This window comes from Pan paniscus, chromosome 5, assembly GCF_029289425.2.
Source record: "Pan paniscus chromosome 5, NHGRI_mPanPan1-v2.0_pri, whole genome shotgun sequence".
NCBI lineage: Eukaryota > Metazoa > Chordata > Mammalia > Primates > Hominidae > Pan > Pan paniscus.
In genome coordinates, this window is record NC_073254.2 from 49689270 (window position 1) to 49708929 (window position 19660).

General features: G+C 49.2%; 1 protein-coding gene across 3 annotated transcripts in view; it reads left to right on the top strand.

The window, feature by feature from the left end:
- Positions 1 to 19660, top strand: part of SCUBE3 (signal peptide, CUB domain and EGF like domain containing 3) — a 48178-nt gene that overhangs the window by 13356 nt on the left and 15162 nt on the right. For 2 of the 3 annotated variants that reach the window (XM_003808528.4, XM_055113492.2), the window contains exons 2-8: positions 6914 to 7036; positions 7947 to 8072; positions 11058 to 11192; positions 12183 to 12308; positions 12518 to 12634; positions 17236 to 17352; positions 19094 to 19216. In XM_003808528.4, coding sequence (XP_003808576.1) covers positions 6914 to 7036; positions 7947 to 8072; positions 11058 to 11192; positions 12183 to 12308; positions 12518 to 12634; positions 17236 to 17352; positions 19094 to 19216 — 867 coding nt within the window. Of the gene's footprint in view, positions 1 to 6913; positions 7037 to 7946; positions 8073 to 11057; positions 11193 to 12182; positions 12309 to 12517; positions 12635 to 14779; positions 14828 to 17235; positions 17353 to 19093; positions 19217 to 19660 lie in introns of all 3 variants that reach the window. The other variant, XM_063604845.1, reaches the window with a different exon arrangement.

Consider the following 19660-nt stretch of genomic DNA (forward strand, 5'->3'; position numbering starts at 1 on the left):
GCTTCTGAGGTTCAGACCCCCTTCCCTTCAAATCACCAAACACCAGCAGCTTTTCCTGGCTGTTCAGTTGAGCAGGCTAAGCTTGAGTGAGAGGAGAGGATACTGTTTTTAAAAGGAGAAAGTGCTCTGTCTCCGCCTTGGAATCAACAGGTGGTCATTTGTGTGGTTTTCTGGACTTTCTCTAGGCTACCCTCATCCTTGCATACGCTTTTTCTAGACTGAGGATGGGCCCAGACTCTCACTGAAGTCACAGTGCCTCAGCCAGTCCCAAACTGGGAAGACAGCCTGGTACTCCAGGCTCTGCCAATCTCCCTGGTTGCTATTTTGATCTGGAGGTAGAGCACATATGCACAGATGTGGGTACATGTGCACATGCTGTGGGTTAGGATATCATGGCCCAAGGCTGGGCTGGTTTTATTTTGGATGTTACTTAGAGGTGAGAATGAGGGAACTCACCAGGGGCAAGCAGTGGAATGCCTGTCTCAGGTGCCCCATCATTGAGAGTTAGCATGGAGGCTGAGGAACATCTGTTGAAGGGGATGCTCTGAAAAGATCCCTGTAGCAGCCCCATATGATGTCTGAAGACCCTGAGACCCTATGACTCATTGGTTCCAGTCTCTTCTGGCCCCAGCACTCATCATATGGATGCCTTTAAGTGGGTACTACCCCTCTGAGTTTAGTTTCCTCTCTCCCTACTCTCCAGTTGAGACTAAACTTCCTGGGACTTCCTCCATCCAGAACAGTTGTGGGATCATGGAGAGTAAAGAAGTGAGATTTTTCTCTGAGGTAACATAGAGCAGAAGGGATGCCACAGATAGAGACATTATCCACTCACTACTAATGCATCCATGTCTCCATCCACTCGTCTATCTGTTTAACAAATATTTACTAAGTGGCTTCAATGTAGAATTCATCTCTGGTTCACTGCCAAATCCCCAGCACCTAGCACGGTGCTTCGCATGTTGGAGGTGCTCAATAACTATTGAGTGAGTGAGTGAATGAATGAATGCTGAGCTCTATTCCAGTTGCTGCATGGGTTTCAAAGCTTTAGGAGCCATGGCCTCAAGCTCCTACTGCTTCAGTAGGAAAATTATACACATGAACTAAAAGTTAAATAATGGTACAAGGTAGCATATGAGGTATCACAAGCCTGGGATTGATCAGGTGACCACAGAGCCTGACAGTAAGTCTTAGGAGTCAAGAGAAAGAGTAGATCAGAGAAGGCTGGTAGTGTCACAGGGAGTGTCCCAGCAGAGGCACCTGAACTGGGTCCTCAAGGACATTCAAGGAGAGGAAAATAGCAGAGTGTGCTACACACACCATATATCCTGGGCTAGCCTGGCTGGGCTGAGGATGTCACAGATATGTGGGTGGGTACATTAGGGCTCTAGGCAGGCTGTTTCTGACTGTCCCACTGGGCCCATCAAATTTGCCCACAATTACCCCCTCCCCTATGGGTGGTAAGGTAATAATTCCTGTGGTAATGGGAAGGTGGGGTGGACTCTACCTAGGGGGTCTGCTTGTCCACAGCCGGCATCCCTGCTCATTTCCATTTGTTACTGTTCCTGAGCTGGGCTTGGGCAAACTTGTGAAGTAGATGAAGTATTTACTTGGGAATCCCACTGCTTCCCTTTTAGGGTACACCTGCCCATCCTCAGAATCTTAGGACTACTTGTATTATAATAATCCACCCTTTCTGGTCTGACCCTCTGACCCTCATATCCCATACCCCATCCTACCCTTCCTACCTACTTTAGGAGAGTTTATGGAGTGCTCTGCTAGGCGCTAAAGCAAATTCAGAAGAAATGTCAGATGGTACTGGGAAAAGCTGCTGTAGTTACAGACCTGTGCCTTCATGCCAGGACAGGGCGAGGCAGGGAGGTCTTGGCTTGTCTATGGTATCTGTGCAGCCACCACTCTCCCCCACCTCAACTTTGGTTCCAATGCATGGCCTGAAGTAGGAGTGGGATCTCCCTAGCCTTCAAAAAGAATTGTAGAGGACAGCTTTTGGGTTCCCAACTGGCCTCTCACCCACTTCACCCCCATTCTTTGTGCAGTTCCCAGCACAGGTAGAGTAAGCAGTGGGGATGTGTCTCCCCAAATCCTCCCCACCAACACATGCTCACCTGGTGCTGCATTTCCCCACACCAGGCCTGAAATGGGGCTTTGATAGGGAAAGGGAGTTCAGAAAGAATACAGGGAGAAGGTTGGAGAGAAGGAATAATAGTAGCAAACCTTGGCTAGGCATGGTGACTCACACCTGTAATACCAGCACTTTGGGAGGCTGACATGAGAGGGTCGCTCAAATCCAGGAGTTCGAGACCAGCTTGGGCAACATAGCAAGACCCTGCCTCTAAAAAGAATTTTAAAAAATTGGCTGAGCATGATGCCACGCGCATATAGTCCCAGTTACTCAGTAGGCTGAGGTGGGAGGATCACTTGAGCCCAGGATTTCGAGGTTGCAGTGAGCTATGTTCATGCCATTGCATTCCCGCCTGGATAAGCAGAGCAAGACCCTGTCTCTGTTTCAAAAAGAAAGAAAAAAATAGCAAACCTTTGTTGAGCACTTTCTATATGCCCACACTGTGATGTTAAGTACTTCATGGGTATTAACTCAACTGATGTTCCTGGAAGCCCCATGGGGAGGTACTATGATGAATATTATTCCCACATACAGAGGAGGGAACAGGTAAGTTCAGAGGCTGGCCCAGGACCACACAGACACAGGTAGAGCTAGCAATTGAACTGACAATGTTGCTCCAGAACCTCTCTCTTAACTACTCTGTCATGTGGCTGCCCCGGTCTCTTCCCAGCTTGGGCAAATAGTTTATTGGCATTACCTTGGGAAAGGAAGACAGATAGTGGCCGCAGCCTCACCCTGGAGATCCTGATTCAGCTGGTCTAGGGGACATCTGTACATTCACATTTTTTTCAAAACCCCCAGGGAATTCCAGTGTGTAGCCCCAGGGTTGAGAACCGCTGGTTTAAACCAGTCCACACCCAGTAGCATCAACTGGTTTTCCAGCTAGTAAGCACCTGCATCCTGAGAGAACAGGCTAAGATGAGGCTGTGCTGTGAGCGTTGAAGGGTCCTTGCAAGGACAAATTCTGGGTGGGCACATATGGTAGGAGAGAACTCTGGAAGAATGAGTGGTAAAAGGAGGAGATACTGAGTATAATTTGGGGCCCTCTTTCACAGCTTTGTCTTAGGTCTGTTCTGCTTCAAAAGACTCCAACCAAACATTGAAGGGACATCTTCCTCAGCAGGTACCCAGCCAGGTGAGGAAAGCTGAACACGCTTTAAAGTATTAGCAGAGCAATTCAGTGACAGCTGTAAATGAACTGAGGAAAACAGTCCCCTTGGACCAGGAACTCACCAGGAACGGGGCTTACAAGGAAGAGCTTTTGGGAAGAAAAATTTGAGCTGGAATGGAAAGCTGAGCATAGTGTGGCTGGAAGAGAAAAATGAGGAATGCATCTGCAATGTGAATAACGAAAATATGCAAATGCATAGAAAGGAATAGGATGGTTAGGTATTGTAGAGGGAACAGGAAGAGATAATGTCTTCCAGAGCAGAGACTCTTTGCTGGAGAGGGATAAGCATTGTGAGCAGGGAGGTGAGGGAGAGGGGTTAGTTAGATGGTGGGAGAAGTCTGGCTGTAGGAGGGGTCTAAAAAATCTGTGGCCAGGTGTAGTGGCTCACGCCTGTAATCCCAGCACTTTGGAAGGCTAAGGCGGGCAGATCACTTGAGGTCAGGAGTTCGAGACCAGCCTGGCCAATGTGGCAAAACCATGTCTCTATTAATAATACAAAAATTAGCCAAGTGTGGTGGCACATGCCTGTAATCCCGGATACTCAGGAGGCTGAGGCAGAAGAATAGCTTGAACCTGGGAGGCAGAGGCTGCAGTGAGCCGAGATCACACCACTACTGTACTCCAGCCTGGGTGACAGACCGAGACTTCATCTCAAAAAAAAAAAAAAAAAAAAAAAAAGAATCTGCTGGGAGGCCTGGGTTTGTGGTGATCAGCATCAAGATCCACTCTAGTACTGGTGAGCACTGAATGGGAGGCAAAGGAAAGAATTGGGAGCCCATATAGTCTGACACAGTCTCTAGTGAAGCACCAGCTGATTCAGTCACAGGCACATACCTCTGATATGGTCAGGGGAGCAGTTCCAGACCAGTATCCGTGCTGCTGGACCCAGGGAGTATCTCTTATTCAGAACCCCAGAGCAGTGCTATCCTGTGGTGTGCTAATAGCAGTGCTATTTCTGTGGTGTTGGAAATGTTCCATATCTATGCTTTCCGCCATGGTAGCCACTAGCCACATGTGGCTATTGCGCATTTGGCCTGTGGCTAGTGCAACTGAGGAAGTGAATTTTAAATTAAATAACCACATGTGGCTAGTGGCTGTCATACTGTCTAGAGCATCTATTGCCTGACCAGTGATTTAATACCATCTCAAGCTTCCTGTATTGGGACCCTACTGTTTACCAGATACTTTATTAGCCAATTTACACAAATTATCCCATCAACTACTCACAGCCTCTCATGAGGAGGTATTATCATCCCCATTTTAAGGGGGAGGAGATGGAGAATAAGAAAACCATCCCTAGAGAAGGGTAGAGCTGGATTTGAATCTGGGACTGACTGGTTCCAGTGCTTAAGATCGTTCTGTGATAGCACATTTCTTTGTATTTTCTGTTCATCAGTTGGACAAACTGATTCTCCACAGAGCACCTTACCATCTGCGAGGTCCCTCTTGCCCTTACCTATGAACTAGTCTTCCATGCCCTCTCTTTTCCATTCTGTCACGTTGGGATGACTTCCCAGGATGGGCCAGCAGATAGACACCATGCCTATGGAGCCCGAGCGAGGTGGAGAGTAAGTGTAGACAGAGGCTCCCAGCACTTAGAATCAACTGGTATGATGGTTGGCTGCATAGGAGTTGAAGGGTAGAATGAAGAGCTGAACGGAAACCTGTGAGATTTGAGGCAGGGTGTTTGGGGATTTCAGTTCTCTTCTTAGCCCCAGGAAGTTTCAGAGTATAAAAGCGGAGGACAGATAACTGTCTCAAGCTAGGACTCTGGGTATCTATAAATTGGAGAGAATACTGGTCCATGCATCCATTCACTCAGTAAAAATAATCACTTAAGGATTTGGATTCAAAAAGGCTATAATGAGTACTGAGAATCTGCATTTTAATAAAACCTAGGCAATTCTATGGCCCATAGATCACACTTGGATATCAAATTGTCTTGGTGTCAAATCTCATCTCCTTTCTGTGCTCAGTTGTGGGATCACAGGAGAGTAATGCCTCCCATTCAGTGCTCACTCACTTGCAGGCTGCTACTTAAGACACTATTTTGGGTTTCCCAGTTTACAGCTGGAAGTAATCTCTTTCTCCTCTGATCTGCCCCGTAACACAGGTTCTCAACCTTGACTACACATTAGAATAACTGGAAGAGCTTTAGAAAAATATTGATGGCCCGGCACCAGTCCAGGCTATCTGACCAGAATCTCTGGGGTTGTGGCTTGGACATCTCCTAGGAGAGTTGACTCTGATGTGCAGGGTGGAGGACCCCCTCACCTTATCTCTCATGTCTTCAGGGCATGTACCACATTCTGCTCCATGTTTTTTGTTTCTCCTTTTGGCTGAGCTGAGTCACCTTTGAGCCTCCACAGCTATCATTATAGTGTCTTTCACAAACACACTCAATAAGGCGTTTTCAACTGAATAACACGTTCTCTATTTCAGTTCAGATTTAAGGGCACCATAATATTGCCTCAGAAGTTGGACTCTTTTCTATGTCCTTTTTTTTTTTTTTTTTTTTTTTTGAGATAGAGTCTCACTGTCGCCCAGGCTGGAGTGCATTAGCGCGATCTCGGCTCACTGCAACCTCCGCCTCCCTGGTTCAAGCGATTCTCCTGCCACAGCCTCCTGAGTGGCTGGGATTACAGGCACACATCACCACGCCCGGCTAATTTTTGTATTTTTAGTAGAGATGGGGTTTCATCAAGGTCAGGCTGGTCTCGAACTCCTGACCTCATGATCCACCCGCCTTGGCCTCCCAAAGTGCTGGGATTACAGGCATGAGCCACCGCGCCTGGCATCATCTATGTCCTTTCTTAACCATCCTCTTTTTTGCTAGATGGTGAGTGGCCTCTTCCTTCAAGTATAGCTGTGTGTATAGCACCTATTGTTAGAGCTAGGGCCAGGAGACAGAGGGCTAAACACTGGGGATTAGGGCCTGAAGGGCTGCACTTATTAGGCTTCAGGTAGCTGGTGCCAACCTCTGCCAGCTCTGGATGTCTCCATTGTTGGCAGCACAGGGGCCAAGGAAAATCATCCAGGATGGAACATTTTTCCTCTAAAGCTTCTTGGCTCCATGGTGGGCAAGTGGAAGCAGGCCTGGTCTCAAGCAGAATCATGACACAGATGAAGATCCCTCAGATGCCCCATCCCCCTTTCTTCCTCCTTTACTAGTGATTGCTGGACCCTGCCACCTTCCCAGAGACCACTGTTCCCATGCCTTTTCCCTTAACTTTCCCTCTAAGCCTTCTCCGTAAACTCATTCACTTTAAGTTGATTATTCCTAATCAAGTTAAGTGTACTACCCACTCTAAGGGTTTTTTGTTTGTTTTCAAATAAAAAAAGGAGTGTTTCGAATGATGGAGTTTTAGCTGTCACTGTGAATTTAGTGTTTTTGAGGGCAGTGGGGGTTCCTTCTGAATTCCCGAAATCAGTGTCTGCCTACTCTGAAATCAGAGAGATGTGAGACAGCACCTGTTTCTGGAGGGGGTCACTGCCTCTGTTTTAGAGAAGAGGGGATTCTGCCCTTGGAAGCCCACCTTCAAGACACCCCTTAAGAGGTGCCAACAGAGGTTCTCATGTGCCCCCTCTGCCCCTGCCAGATGTGGATGAGTGTGTGGAGGGGACTGACAACTGCCACATCGATGCTATCTGCCAGAACACCCCGAGGTCATACAAGTGCATCTGCAAGTCTGGCTACACAGGGGATGGCAAACACTGCAAAGGTGAGGCTGGGAGGGCACCTGGAGGAGAGGGACGTGTGGAAGAAGGCAAACCAGTGCCACTGCCCTCAGTTGGCCACTCTCCATCACATCAAGGCTAGAAATTCCACTGGTCAAGTGGTGGGGGGGTGGTGAGGGGGGCAACTGCATCTTCCCAGAGAGGGTGCCATTTTCTAATTTGCACAAAGGCACCATGCAGGCTAGCAGAGGCCCTGGTGGGGACAGTTCACAGCCCACAACCTGGCTGGGGTGGGAGCATGAAAATCATAAGACTAAGACCTGAGGTTCCCTGACATTGGAACCTTTATCTTTAGACCCTTACACCACATCCACAATGGATGGGAACAGAAAGTGTGCTTCAGAGGAAGTTCATAATGTAAACACATCTTCCCCTCATAATTAAATCAATGCAAATTAAAGTAGCCTTGAGATATTAAATTTATGAGCTTCAGTGTTGGTGAGACTTTAGTGGACAGGATACACTTGTTAATTCCTAGTTGCATTATAAATTGAAAAGTAATTTTGTAATACCTACCAGGAATCTTAAAAGGTATTTCCTTTGATCCAGGAATTTTACTCTTGGGGACTTATTCAAAGTAACAAAATAATACATGGGAGAAGATGTTCTTTGATGCATTATCTATGATGGTAAAATAAATTAAAGAAATCTAAATCTCTAACAATAGAGAAAAAATAGAAAAATAATATTCTGCAACCATGTACAATGGTAATTAGAAAGACTGGATGGAGACCTGAAAATGTTTATGACTTAGGTTTAAATGAAAACAGAAAAATGCTAAATGACTTATAGGCTATGAACATAACTATGTAAACACAACCATAAGGCTGAGTCTGGGGGTGGACAGTGGGTTCGCAGGTGGGTTCAGCTGTCTCAGCTTCTCTTTGCCCACAGACGTGGATGAGTGCGAGCGAGAGGATAATGCAGGTTGTGTGCATGACTGTGTCAACATCCCTGGCAATTACCGGTGTACCTGCTATGATGGATTCCACCTGGCACATGACGGACACAACTGTCTGGGTAAGCAAAGGAGAGGGGATTTGGTGGAGGGATGTCTTGTGGAGAAAGAGATCTTTTCAGCATTTCCTATTTCCCAGGGAAGGAGGAGAGAGTGATCAAGAAGAGCTACATTCACAAGAGAATAAGGTCAGCCTCCCCTTTGAGACTGGCCACTTAGGATGAAAAATCCTGCTGGATGAAAAACATTAGAGGAGAAGCTGCTACAAAATGCTCCTAGGGCAAGGGCCAGGAGATGGGAATAGTGGGTTTAGTCAGTGGTGAGGCATGGTAGGAAGCTGATTTGGCTCCACACAGATATCTTGGTTCTGCTGCTTACTAGCCTTGGGTCTTGGGCAAATCAGCCAATCTCTGGAAATCTCAGCTTTCTCCTCTCTAAAATGGGGGTGGGACCAGGTGTGGTAGCTCGCACCTGTAATCCCAGCACTTTGGAAGGCCGAGGCAGAGGGACTGCTCAAGCCCAGGAGTTCAAGACAGGCCTGGGCAACATAGTGAGACCCTGTTTCTACAAATAATAATAATAATAAAAATTAGTCAGTCATGATGGTGCATACCTGTAGTCCCAGCTACTTGGGAGCTCTTCCTTGGCTTGAGCCCAGGAAGTCGAGGCTGCAGTTAGCTGTGATTGTGTCACTGCACTCCAGATCGAGCAATCTTATCTCAAAAAATAACAATAAAATAGAATGGGGTGGTAATAACCCACATGAAGGCTGCTGTGCAGATCACCACAAGACAACATATGAAAAGAGCCCTGTACAATCCTTAGCACATGGTAGGAGCTCAGTAATGGGAAGAATGTTTTTGATGATGTTGACAGTGCATCCCTATGCCCCAGGAAGCCTCTGACCCTTACAGGCTTGTTTTCTCCCAGTTCTTCCTGCAATCTCCAGTCTCACCCTCTCCTCACTGATCTCCTTTGTCCCAGGAGCTGGATCAGAGATAAGAGAATCTCTAAGAAACTGAACTCAACTTTGGTCTCTGTCATTTTGGAAAATTACTGGGACCAAGTCAGACTCTTCCCCAAGCAGAAAATCTGAAGCTCATAGCAGAAAAGGATTTGAAATTTGAACCCAGGGCCTTCTCCCAAATTACTTCACCCTGTAGCCACAACAGAAAACAGGCACTAGAAGCATAAAGGACCAGGAAAGGAAGAGAAACAAAAGGAATGATGCCCAGAAAAGCAGGCTGGGCTGGTCCTCACCCACCAATTGACCAAATAGATGAATTCTCTTAAGTCCTATTGGCTGAGAAGAGCCTCCTTACTGCAGAGCTGCCTCCAAACCTAGTCATAACCCATCATTGGACCCAGGCTATAGGTTTCTACACCCAACCCTGGCCTCCAAACCCTGATATCTGCTAGGCCCTTAATCCCAGCCCTGGTCACCTCTCCTACCACTTTAGCTTCCAGGGAAGGGCCTCATATCTGCCCAGTCACCCTTGAGGGCCTCTTATGAAACTCCTTTGGGAAGGGAAGCTGTGGCACTTAGACCAGGACAGTGAGTTGCCTACAGGACATGCACAGAAGCTTCTGAGTTCTTTGGCTGCCTTTGACTTTTCTAGGCCCCTGATTCTCACCACATCTCATTTCCCTATAAGTGTTTTGGGGAGAACCAACCAGAGGGACAAGAGAATGATTAGGTATAGAGAGGGTCAAGGGACAAAGATTACCTAGGGTTAGGGTTCAAAGTCTCAATACTACCTTTGGCTCTTAGGGGAATTTTGAGAAAGTTGTCCATGCTCTGGGCCTTAGCTTCCCCACTGAGAATTGGAGGAAAGAGCTTGGCTAGAGTAGCAAAGCCACAAGGTTAGATAGTAAGGGAGCAGACAGAAGGATGGCATGTAGAATGTGGCAAGAGCAGGAAGACAGGGATGGGGAGAAGTCAAGAGAACAGCAAAAGACAGGGTAGAGACAGGAGCAAAGCACAGGAAAGTACACCTTAGCTCTTCCAACAGGTGCATCTCTTGGGCAAGAGCCAGCTGGATCTGGGCCTCTCTGCCCTGGCCAGAAGGGGAAGAGAAGGTTGCAGGATCTCAGCAGAGAGGATGGGAAGAGAGGGGCAGATGAAGCCCTCAGGAGCCCAGATTCTAGCTGCTCCATTTGACAACCAATCTACGTGATCCCTCCTGGGCCAAGGCAAACTGAGAAGGGCCATGGACTTGGGAGGGCAGTAGCTAGCATAGAGATGGAGTCAAGGTGTTGAATTGGGGGGCTCCAGGGTGAGCTTGGCTCTAGAACCTAGGGGTGGTGATTTGGGGGTGAGAGCCTACTGTTCTCCCTGCCCCCCACCCCCACCATCTAGGGTGTGGCCTGGCAGCTCTCCCCAAATCCCTCCCCGCCAAGTTGTCAGACTTTGTTTTGTTAAGCCAAAATAGGAGAAAGGCTAGGGAATATGGCAGCAAGCCCAGGCACAGGGGGGAGGGGAGGAAGGACGGGGCCGTGGCCTGTCCACAGAAATGGTCCTTGCTCCACAAGGAGTTGAGGCTCAGCTGGCTTTCCCCACCCTGTCCCTCCAACCTCAGCACCATGGCCATAGCTCTGCCTGCACCCAGAGCCACTTCCCAGGTTCCTACATTCCCTGGCTGCTCATTGCAACCAGCTGCAACCCCCAGTTACCTATCCGACCAATGTGACCAATCTCCATCCTTACCTTCATCACTGTTCCTCTTTCTCTGGCTTCTTTCTTGGTGTCCTCTGTCCTCATACCCAGTTTACACAGGTGAGGGAAAGGGAGGCATGGCTTCACCTAGGTGACATTTGAGGTTCAAAGGTCCCCTTTTCCCCCACTTGCTTAGCTTCCCAGCTCTGCCCTCAGGGCAGCCTTTTTACACTTAGTGAAATATTAGCTGACAAGGGTGTGAGGACTTCCTGGCTTAAGGCTGGGCTTAGGGGGTAGTAGTTCTTAAGACTGCCTTTGGTGCTGAAGTCTTGGGATATACCCTGGACCCTGCCTGTACCCCATGACCCCACTGACTACCTATCCTGCACAGATGTGGACGAGTGTGCCGAGGGCAACGGCGGCTGTCAGCAGAGCTGCGTCAACATGATGGGCAGCTATGAGTGCCACTGCCGGGAAGGCTTCTTCCTCAGCGACAACCAGCATACCTGTATCCAGCGGCCAGAAGGTCAGCCCATGACCTGGGATGGCCCCATCCCTGCCCTCCCCAGGCTTCTCTTCCCAGCTGTCCCTCAGCAGCCCCTAAGTCTCACCCTCCATTCTCAACTCAGCTAGCTCCTTCTTCTCTTGTCCTTCAACTCAATCACACCCTAAAGGATCTAGGAACAGACACCCTGTTAGGGCAAAATCTGGGGAAATTACTTTGAGGTTGGGATCAATATGGGATTAAGGCTACTATGGAGTATCCTCTGTGTCCAGACCTGAGGTGGATGTTGTCCCTAATTGTAGATGGCTGAGCTTCTCTAAGCTGCTGCCTATCTGAGAGGGCCTCACCAAATCTTTTTCCTTGGATTGGCATGGGAGGGTCAGGCAGGAATAATGGGTTTATATTGGCTGTTTCTATGACTCATGCCCCCCACTCCCACTAGACTGTGACATCCCTGAGGGCAGGGACTATGTCTAACTCATTGTTGTATCCCCAGCACCTAACATACTGCCCTGCGTGTAGTGAGAGTTTAATAAATGTTTGTTGAATAAAATTGCATAGTAAATATCTATACCAATTACCCTCCACTCTCATTGTAGATCTGATTGCTACTGATCTTCTTCCCAGTTTGACTGTAAGCTCTTTGAGGGGAGTGATCACACCTTGTATTTTTCTAGGACCTTCCTAAATCCACCCCATCTCCAGCACAGTGCTGGACACCTATTATACACAATTTTTTGGTTGTTTAAAGGAAAGGGTGATCATTCGTTGGGATGAGTATCAATAGCTAGCTAGTTATACATCGTTCAGAACAGCTCTGTGCTCTGCTCATGAGCACCCAGGTCTGTGGGGAAGACAGGAGGCCTGGGACAAGGAGAGTCAGTCCCCTCGTGTTGAATTCAACCTCAGTAGAATTCTCCCAGTTCCCTAGGTCCCCAGTTGCCCCCTGTAGTTTTTCTTTTCTAGACATCCAGGGGTACAGAGCATTCACGCCCCTTTCTTCTCTTTTAGAAGGAATGAATTGCATGAACAAGAACCACGGCTGTGCCCACATTTGCCGGGAGACACCCAAGGGGGGTATTGCCTGTGAATGCCGTCCTGGCTTTGAGCTTACCAAGAACCAACGGGACTGTAAATGTGAGATAATTGGGATGGCAGGTGGGGCAGTGGGGTCGGGGGTGAAAACATAGAGAAGGGGTATAGGGCTTCAGGGGCAAGAGGACAGGGCTGGGAGGAAAAGGGAATATGGGGGAGGCAACTAGGCAAGGGGGCCAGTACCCACATTGTGGAAAACTGTGGATGCAGGGAGGAGCAAGCTGACAGGGCCCTGTCCTCTCTGTGCACAGTGACATGCAACTATGGTAACGGCGGCTGCCAGCACACATGCGATGACACAGAGCAGGGTCCCCGGTGCGGCTGCCATATCAAGTTTGTGCTCCATACCGACGGGAAGACATGCATCGGTGGGTGAGGCCAGGGGAGAACTCAGTCCACCTGAGATAGGGGTGGGGGTGGGACCCTTTGGGAACCAGGGAAGTGGAGGAGTGCATGGGGCCCAGGTGCTGGGCACAGAGGGACTGGTGAGGGAGTTAAGACCCAGAAAATGCCAGGTCTAGTAAGGGACAACTCTAAGAGAGACTGAAGGGCTCCCCCGCCCTCTTCCCCTCCCCAACCCAGTGGTTTTACCACCCTGTTCCAGGAGCCTCACCACCCTCTTCATCCCAGGACAAAGTGTTGCCAAACTGGGAATAATTAGCAGAGTTGCTTATTGACCAAGGCTGTAGTTGAGAAGTGGGAAGAGATCTGGGGAAATGCATCTGCTTAGGCCTGACCAGAGGCCCTTGGTTGACTAGTGTGATAACAGAGGAATTATCAAAGCCCAGTGTCCCCACTCTGCAACTGAGGGTGGGACAGAGTGCTCCTTCCTGGAACAACCATCCCTGAACTGACTGACAGATGGGGTTTCCTGGCTCCAGGTATCTTTTTCCTCTTTATTCCTTCTCTCCTCACTCTCCTCCTGCAACTCCCCTTTCTACTCACCTCACCTTACCCCCCATTTCCTTCTCTCTCCTCCAGATGCCAGTGGTACTCCCTCTCAGCTCCACCAGCAACCCTGTTTCTTCCTCACCAACTCCAGCCTTCCATCTCTTACCTTGATTTGAGGTCCTCTTAATACCTGGATCCCTCTTCCTGAATTCTTAGGCCTTATCTCACATATTTTCAGGTACCCTAGATGAGTTTAATTCCTTAAAGTTAATTCCTAATTCCTTTAGCCTTTAGGTCTTTAGTGCTGAGAAGGATGATGGAACAAGGTTTCCCCTTGGAGAAGTGGGAAATGAAAGGAAGAGGTTTGGCTGAGAGAGAGGCTGTGTCTTTAGCCAGGCAGGGCATGAGCTTGCTGTGTGGGCATAGGTGTTTATGAATGACTGTCCATCTGGTGGGCTGCGGCATGCTGAGGATGGGGGTGTGTGAATCCAGTCACTGTGTATGAAGTTATGTATATCAGAGACATGACATTAACTGAGGAACTAGACTTTCCAGAGACCTGTCCCTTTCACTGCAGGAATAGGAACTGGAGAGCAGATGATGCTCTTACAGGGCTCCCTCAGGCACTTGCTCCAGAGACTGGCATATCCATTTCTAAAGTCCCTATATAATTAAAATCTCCCCTGCCACGTTTCCCTCTGAATTAACTCTTCAAAGACCCCAGAACATTTTTAGGCTCTTCTCATTGCCACCTTTGGGCTGGTGTGTTTCAGCTCCTTTCATTTTTTACTCATAGGTCTAATTATTTTGCTTTTCAAACCTCTCACCACCTCCTGGACACATTCACACATCCCCAGTCTCTCAAAAGAAATTGTTTGCAGTCCCCAAAGAAAAGATGCATGAGTCAGGGGCCAGGGATGTGAAGGTCTGATCCCTCTCTGATTTATTTCTGTTCAAAGTTCCAGACATGGTTGCTTCTGAAAACACCCTTACTGAGCTTGGGCTCTTCTCTAACTCAAGACCTATTCCAACACTGGGCTGTGGCCAAATAAAGCAGAAAAGGCCAAATGAGACAGAAAAGACCAAATGAGGCTATTCTGGGGTTTACAGCTATATTCTTTCCTAGTTCCTCTTCCTCTTCTCCAATAGAACTTATTTTACCTTGCCATATATCTAATTTTTCTGGCCATCCCTGGTAAGAGGAAACATCATTGCCTGGGGCCGTCAGGACATTCAGATTCGGTGGGAAGACTGAGAAGGCAGTATAGTTTAGCAGAAAGGGCAGCACCCTTTGGGATTTGGGATTTTGTGGTTAGTAAGACTTGAGGGTGCATCCCAGCTTAGGCTTGAGCATGCTCTGTGGTCCTGGGCCCATGGTTGGTTGCCCTTTCTGAGACTGTTTCAGTTTTTCAGTCACTTGCGGGGAGCTTGGCATCTTTGGGGATACCACCAGACAGGATAAGGATGAGGAGTGAAGCTGTCATAAGGGTCCCAGGGCTAATCATTTGGGGCTACTGGTTTGGGCTGGCAGTGGGGAGGAGAGGGTGGGGAGGGGTCCGGGGCCAGAGGGCCACAGTGGCTTCTGCCCAGCACCTAAACAGCTTTTTTACAATGTCAAACAGGGGAAAGGCGGCTAGAGCAGCACATCCCCACTCAAGCCGTTTCTAATGGTAAATATGTCTGCTCTCTCCGCTTGCTCTCACTGGCTTGCTAGGGAAAGGGCTAACCCGCTGGGGCTCCCACTAACTGCATGCCCACTGGGCCCAGCCTGACTGGGCCCCAACTTGCCAGCAGGGCTATCCTGGCAGCCTGGGCACTGGGCCCATTGGGTGACAAGAAACCTGAGTCCCTAAGAGCTGGCCCGGGAGCTTTCATGTTGGTCTCGTCTTTGTTCCTGTCACTCTCCTTCTGCCCTTCCTCTTCTGCTGTCTCCTCCCACACCCACCTTCTAACACCCCACCCCACTCCCAGCCATCTGCTCCCCACCCCCCTCTACCCAGCCAGCCTCATCTTCCCTGTCATGCCCACTGTGCCACCTGAGATAGGGGTGCGATAGGATTAGATGCCATCCCCTCCTTGGGGCTTCTTTCTTGGGTTCTTACCCACATTAGTTCACAGTCCCAGCATCACTCACCATTCTCTCCCACCGTAATGGCTAAGAGCATGGCATGTGTGTTCAGGCAGACCTGAGTTTGAATCCTGGCTCTGTTACTTTCTAACTGTATGACCTCAGGCAAGCTACTTTCCTCTCTGATCCTCAGTTTACTTTTCTATAAAATAACAGTCTTTCCTTAGGGTTGTAATGCTTGAGATAGTGCATGTAGAGCATCTACCTGGCAAGTGCCTGGCACAGCATAAGCACAGAGTAACTTGTGGTTTTAATATTGTGACCTAGAGAGCAAAGGGGTGAGACTATATGGTCCTGCTGCCCCACCCTACTCTCAAGAATGCCATCCTGCACAGGTGGGCAGCTATGCCCAGCTTTCTGTCCAGCCTGGGATGGACATTGTGCCAGCTCTGCTATTCCGTATCCTACATCCTTCAGAAGCTATCTGGCCTTGGCATAAGATCTCTGTGCCCCTCCCCCTGCTCCTGGGCTTAGTGGACCTCTTCTTATGCTAAAAGCACTCTTAAGGGGGTGGCTAGCCTTGGAACCTGAACTCAATGTTCCCTACTAGGTTCCTCCCATGGTCTTGGAGAGCCTCAGGAGAGACTAAAGTGGAAATGGCACAGACGATATCCCACTCCAGGTTGGGCTGTTCCACACATGGGCATTTGAGGGACCAGGGCATGGCCAGGGACCCATAGAGTTAGGCTTCTTTTGGAGCCCTGGCCTTCCTGTTCTCATTGGTGACAAGAGTTGGGCCTGAGTGTGGGGAGTCAGAGACTTAAGAAGATGACAGTACATCCAGTACTGGTCTTATTCAATTCCCTTGATTCTGAGAACCATTCTTCTATCTTCCCTAGTGGAGGTCTTGGGATTCTTTCTCTCTAATGGGAGAATTCTAGTCACCCCAAGAGGACAGTACGCACCACCTCCACAGTCTCTGTATCAGGGGCCTTCACTGTTTGAACTAATGGCTTTTCCTTGGACACATCTGACTTTCCCAAGCTACCATTTAAACCTGTTTTTCTCCTGCTGTGAATTCAGAAAATAGGGAGAGTGACCCATCGACACTCCTCCTACTCTGACCTTTTAGTGAAAGGGAAAACTTACCAGTTAAGAGGGAGCAGCATAAGAGACTTAGCTAAAATATGGATTTAGGTCTTATCTAGCTCTGAGGTTCTCTAACTCTTTCACTAACCTTTTTACACCCTTCCTTCTCCTCTGGATTCTTCTCTTTCTTTTGCTTCTCCCCTCTCCTATACAACATCTCCCCATTAGCAGAGTAAAACAACAAAACAGCCAGCTTATCTCCATCTAGAACTAAAAGGAGGGTTTGGGAGGAGTTGAAGGTAGATTAACCCAGTATGTGCTACCTCCTCTGAGGATGAGCAGTCAGTCGGTCCTGGAAGTGGGATCTTTCTTAAGACAGCTAGGCAGCAGGGAAGGGGAAGATAAATTGATGGATATCCTTCAGTTGCCTTAGGAATGGCCAGGCTCATTCTTTCCAATCCACTTACACTAAGATTGTCCCACCACAATCCCCACCCACCCACCAAAGACATAGTGGAAAGAGGAAGAAACTCCTATCTGTCCCTTCTGGTTCCCTGGCAGCCAGAACCACCCTCACTTAGCTCCCATCCCTCCCTACCGCCCCCCGCCCCACCTCCTCCACCCCCTCGGCACATTCCTGCCTGACAGCTCTGGCTTGTACCTGCCTCACTGCTGTCCACCTTGTTTCAATCAAGTAGGGGGCAGGGAAGTGGACTGCTTGGCTGTACTTGTGAGGGGATGGGGGTTGGGAGTGATGGGAGGAAAGGGGCTGGGAGCCTCCCTCGGCTTAATGCTCCTTCTAAAGCACAGAGAGGCAGCTGAGGCCTTCCCTCGGGCCTCTGTGGTCTCCACTACCCTCAGAGTTTGGGACTCCTCCAGGCTTGTAACCTCGTTACCATCCCCCACTTCCCTCCTAAACAGAGACCTGTGCTGTCAACAACGGGGGCTGTGACAGTAAGTGCCATGATGCAGCGACTGGTGTCCACTGCACCTGCCCTGTGGGCTTCATGCTGCAGCCAGACAGGAAGACGTGCAAAGGTAAGGACTTTGAGAGGACAGAAGCAGAGTGACCTTTGGTAAGGGGCTGAGGTTGGGACCAGAGATAGGGTGCCTATTAGGGGATAACACCTCCTCAACCTCCTTCTTATGAAGAACCCAGGACATAGCTAAGGGTTGTCTCCTATCTGCCTGTTCCATCTCAGTTCAAGGGACACAGAAGTCCAGCCAGTTCCTTAGTGCCCCCTTCCCCTACCCCACCTTGTTTCCCTACTCTCATTCCTATCCCCCATGGGTCCCTAACCCTCTTAGTTAATGGACATGCGATTCACATTTGCTCCTGGGTCTGGAAGGATATTTGAGCCCTGACTGTGTGTGTGCATGAGGTCACAGGTGTGTTCCATAACCTTCTTACCCGACATTCCTCAGACCTTCCCAGTGGGCTCTGGGGAAATGATGTCTACCCCTCGAAAGGCTGTACTGGTCAAAGGGAGAGTAGGATACTAGTTAGGAGGACTGAAGCTGGAGCCTGGCCACTTGGGTTCAGATCCCAGCCCTGTCTCCTACTAGCTCTGTGATCCTGGACAAGTCACTTAATGTCTCTGTGCCTCAGTTTTCCATAGTGCTCGCCTCATACTGTGTTGTGATTAAAAGAGTGATTATATAAAAAGTACTTAGAACAGTGCTTGGCAAATGGAAACACTTTGTGTTAACTGTTATTACAGTATAGTTACCCACATTATGCATTCTGTTTCCCTTTCTTTTAATTAGCCAGGTCTGAGGGAGAATGGGGGGAAAGGGTGGAGGAAAAAGGAAGGGTAGCCATACTGAAAATGATGATTCATTAGGTCCATATCCCCTGGTCACAAGGAGTGGGGACGAGGAGAACTGGGCTCGTTCTTTGTGTCTTTTGGCCCAACAGCTGCGAGAGGAGGGGGGAGGCTAGGGCAGCAGGTCAGCCAGCCAGAGTTGAGAGGTTTCCTGCTGGGAAGAACTGTTGACAGGTATGCTAAGAGTGAAGTGAAAGGCTGCCCTCCCTGCCCCTTCCCCCAACCAGGGGTGAGTAGCCTGGGTCCTGTCTGCCACCAGCTTGGGGAACTTGACCTCAGGAAGGAAGCCATTCACCAGCCCCCCTTTCCCTTACTAGTGCTGAAAGCTGCCTCAGGCCTGAGTCTCTCCAGATCTCTCCCAGTCCAGCCCCTTGCCTGGCCCCCAGCCCTCCCCCATCAGCTACCCAGCCTCACTGGCTCTCCTGGAGGTCCTCCCTGCCTGGCCTCTTTCCCAGCTCCTCCTCCTCCCTAAAGGGCTGCCCGTTTTCAGTGAGTCCCTTTAGACCCTCCACCTCTCCTTGCCCCGCACCCCCCCAACCCCCTGAGGGACAGGAAAGAGATAACCCTTACCCACCAGCCTTTCAGGGAATGGCCATCAGCTGGAGACTAAGGGCTAGCCTGTTAGGTAAAATGCCCACCTGCCCCTCCTCTAGGTAATTCCCTGAGGGCCTGTTCCTAGTTTTGGTTCCAATTTGTCCCCTTATAAGAACACTCAATCCCAGAAGAGAGGGTGTTACTAATGGCCACAGATCCCCTGAACAGGGAAGAAACAGAGACAGGAAAGAGAGAGACAGGAAAGAGAAAGAGAAAGAGACAGAGAGAGAGATCAAGAAGAGGCAGGCCCAGGACTCCTTGATTTTTGCATGTCTCTGTCAGTGAGGGAGGGATCTTTCTCCTTGTTTGTTCTCAGCCTTTGATAGTATCTTTTATCCTGTTTTGTCCTCCTTCTTCAGATATAGATGAGTGCCGCTTAAACAACGGGGGCTGTGACCATATTTGCCGCAACACAGTGGGCAGCTTCGAATGCAGTTGCAAGAAAGGCTATAAGCTTCTCATCAATGAGAGGAACTGCCAGGGTGAGCAGACTCAGCCAAAGGTGAAAGCCTTAGGAGAGGTTCTTGTGGGAGAGCTTCAAGGAGGCCAGAGGGCTAAAGTCTTAGAAACTCAACAGATATCACGCAGAGTCTCTATAGGCAGTGTCATCCTGCAAATTAGCAAATGGTACTCTTTCCCCTCAGCGGACTAGCTCCATATCAAAGCACTCAGCTTGGCAAGGACTGAGGGATGGATTTCACCCCCATTCATATCCTTGGCAGAGTAGGACGTACCTAACCACACATGGTGGGCCCTGACCTAAAGGCACCAGATCTTGCAGTTCCTAATTCCAAGGACTCCAAATAGAGGGGGCAGAGAAGATGGAATGGCATTGTTAAATCACTGGTCCTAGAGCTAGGACATGAATAGGAACTCTTCAGTTCAAGGGGGAAAGCCAAGGCCCCTCACTTGGGTCCTTCAACTGA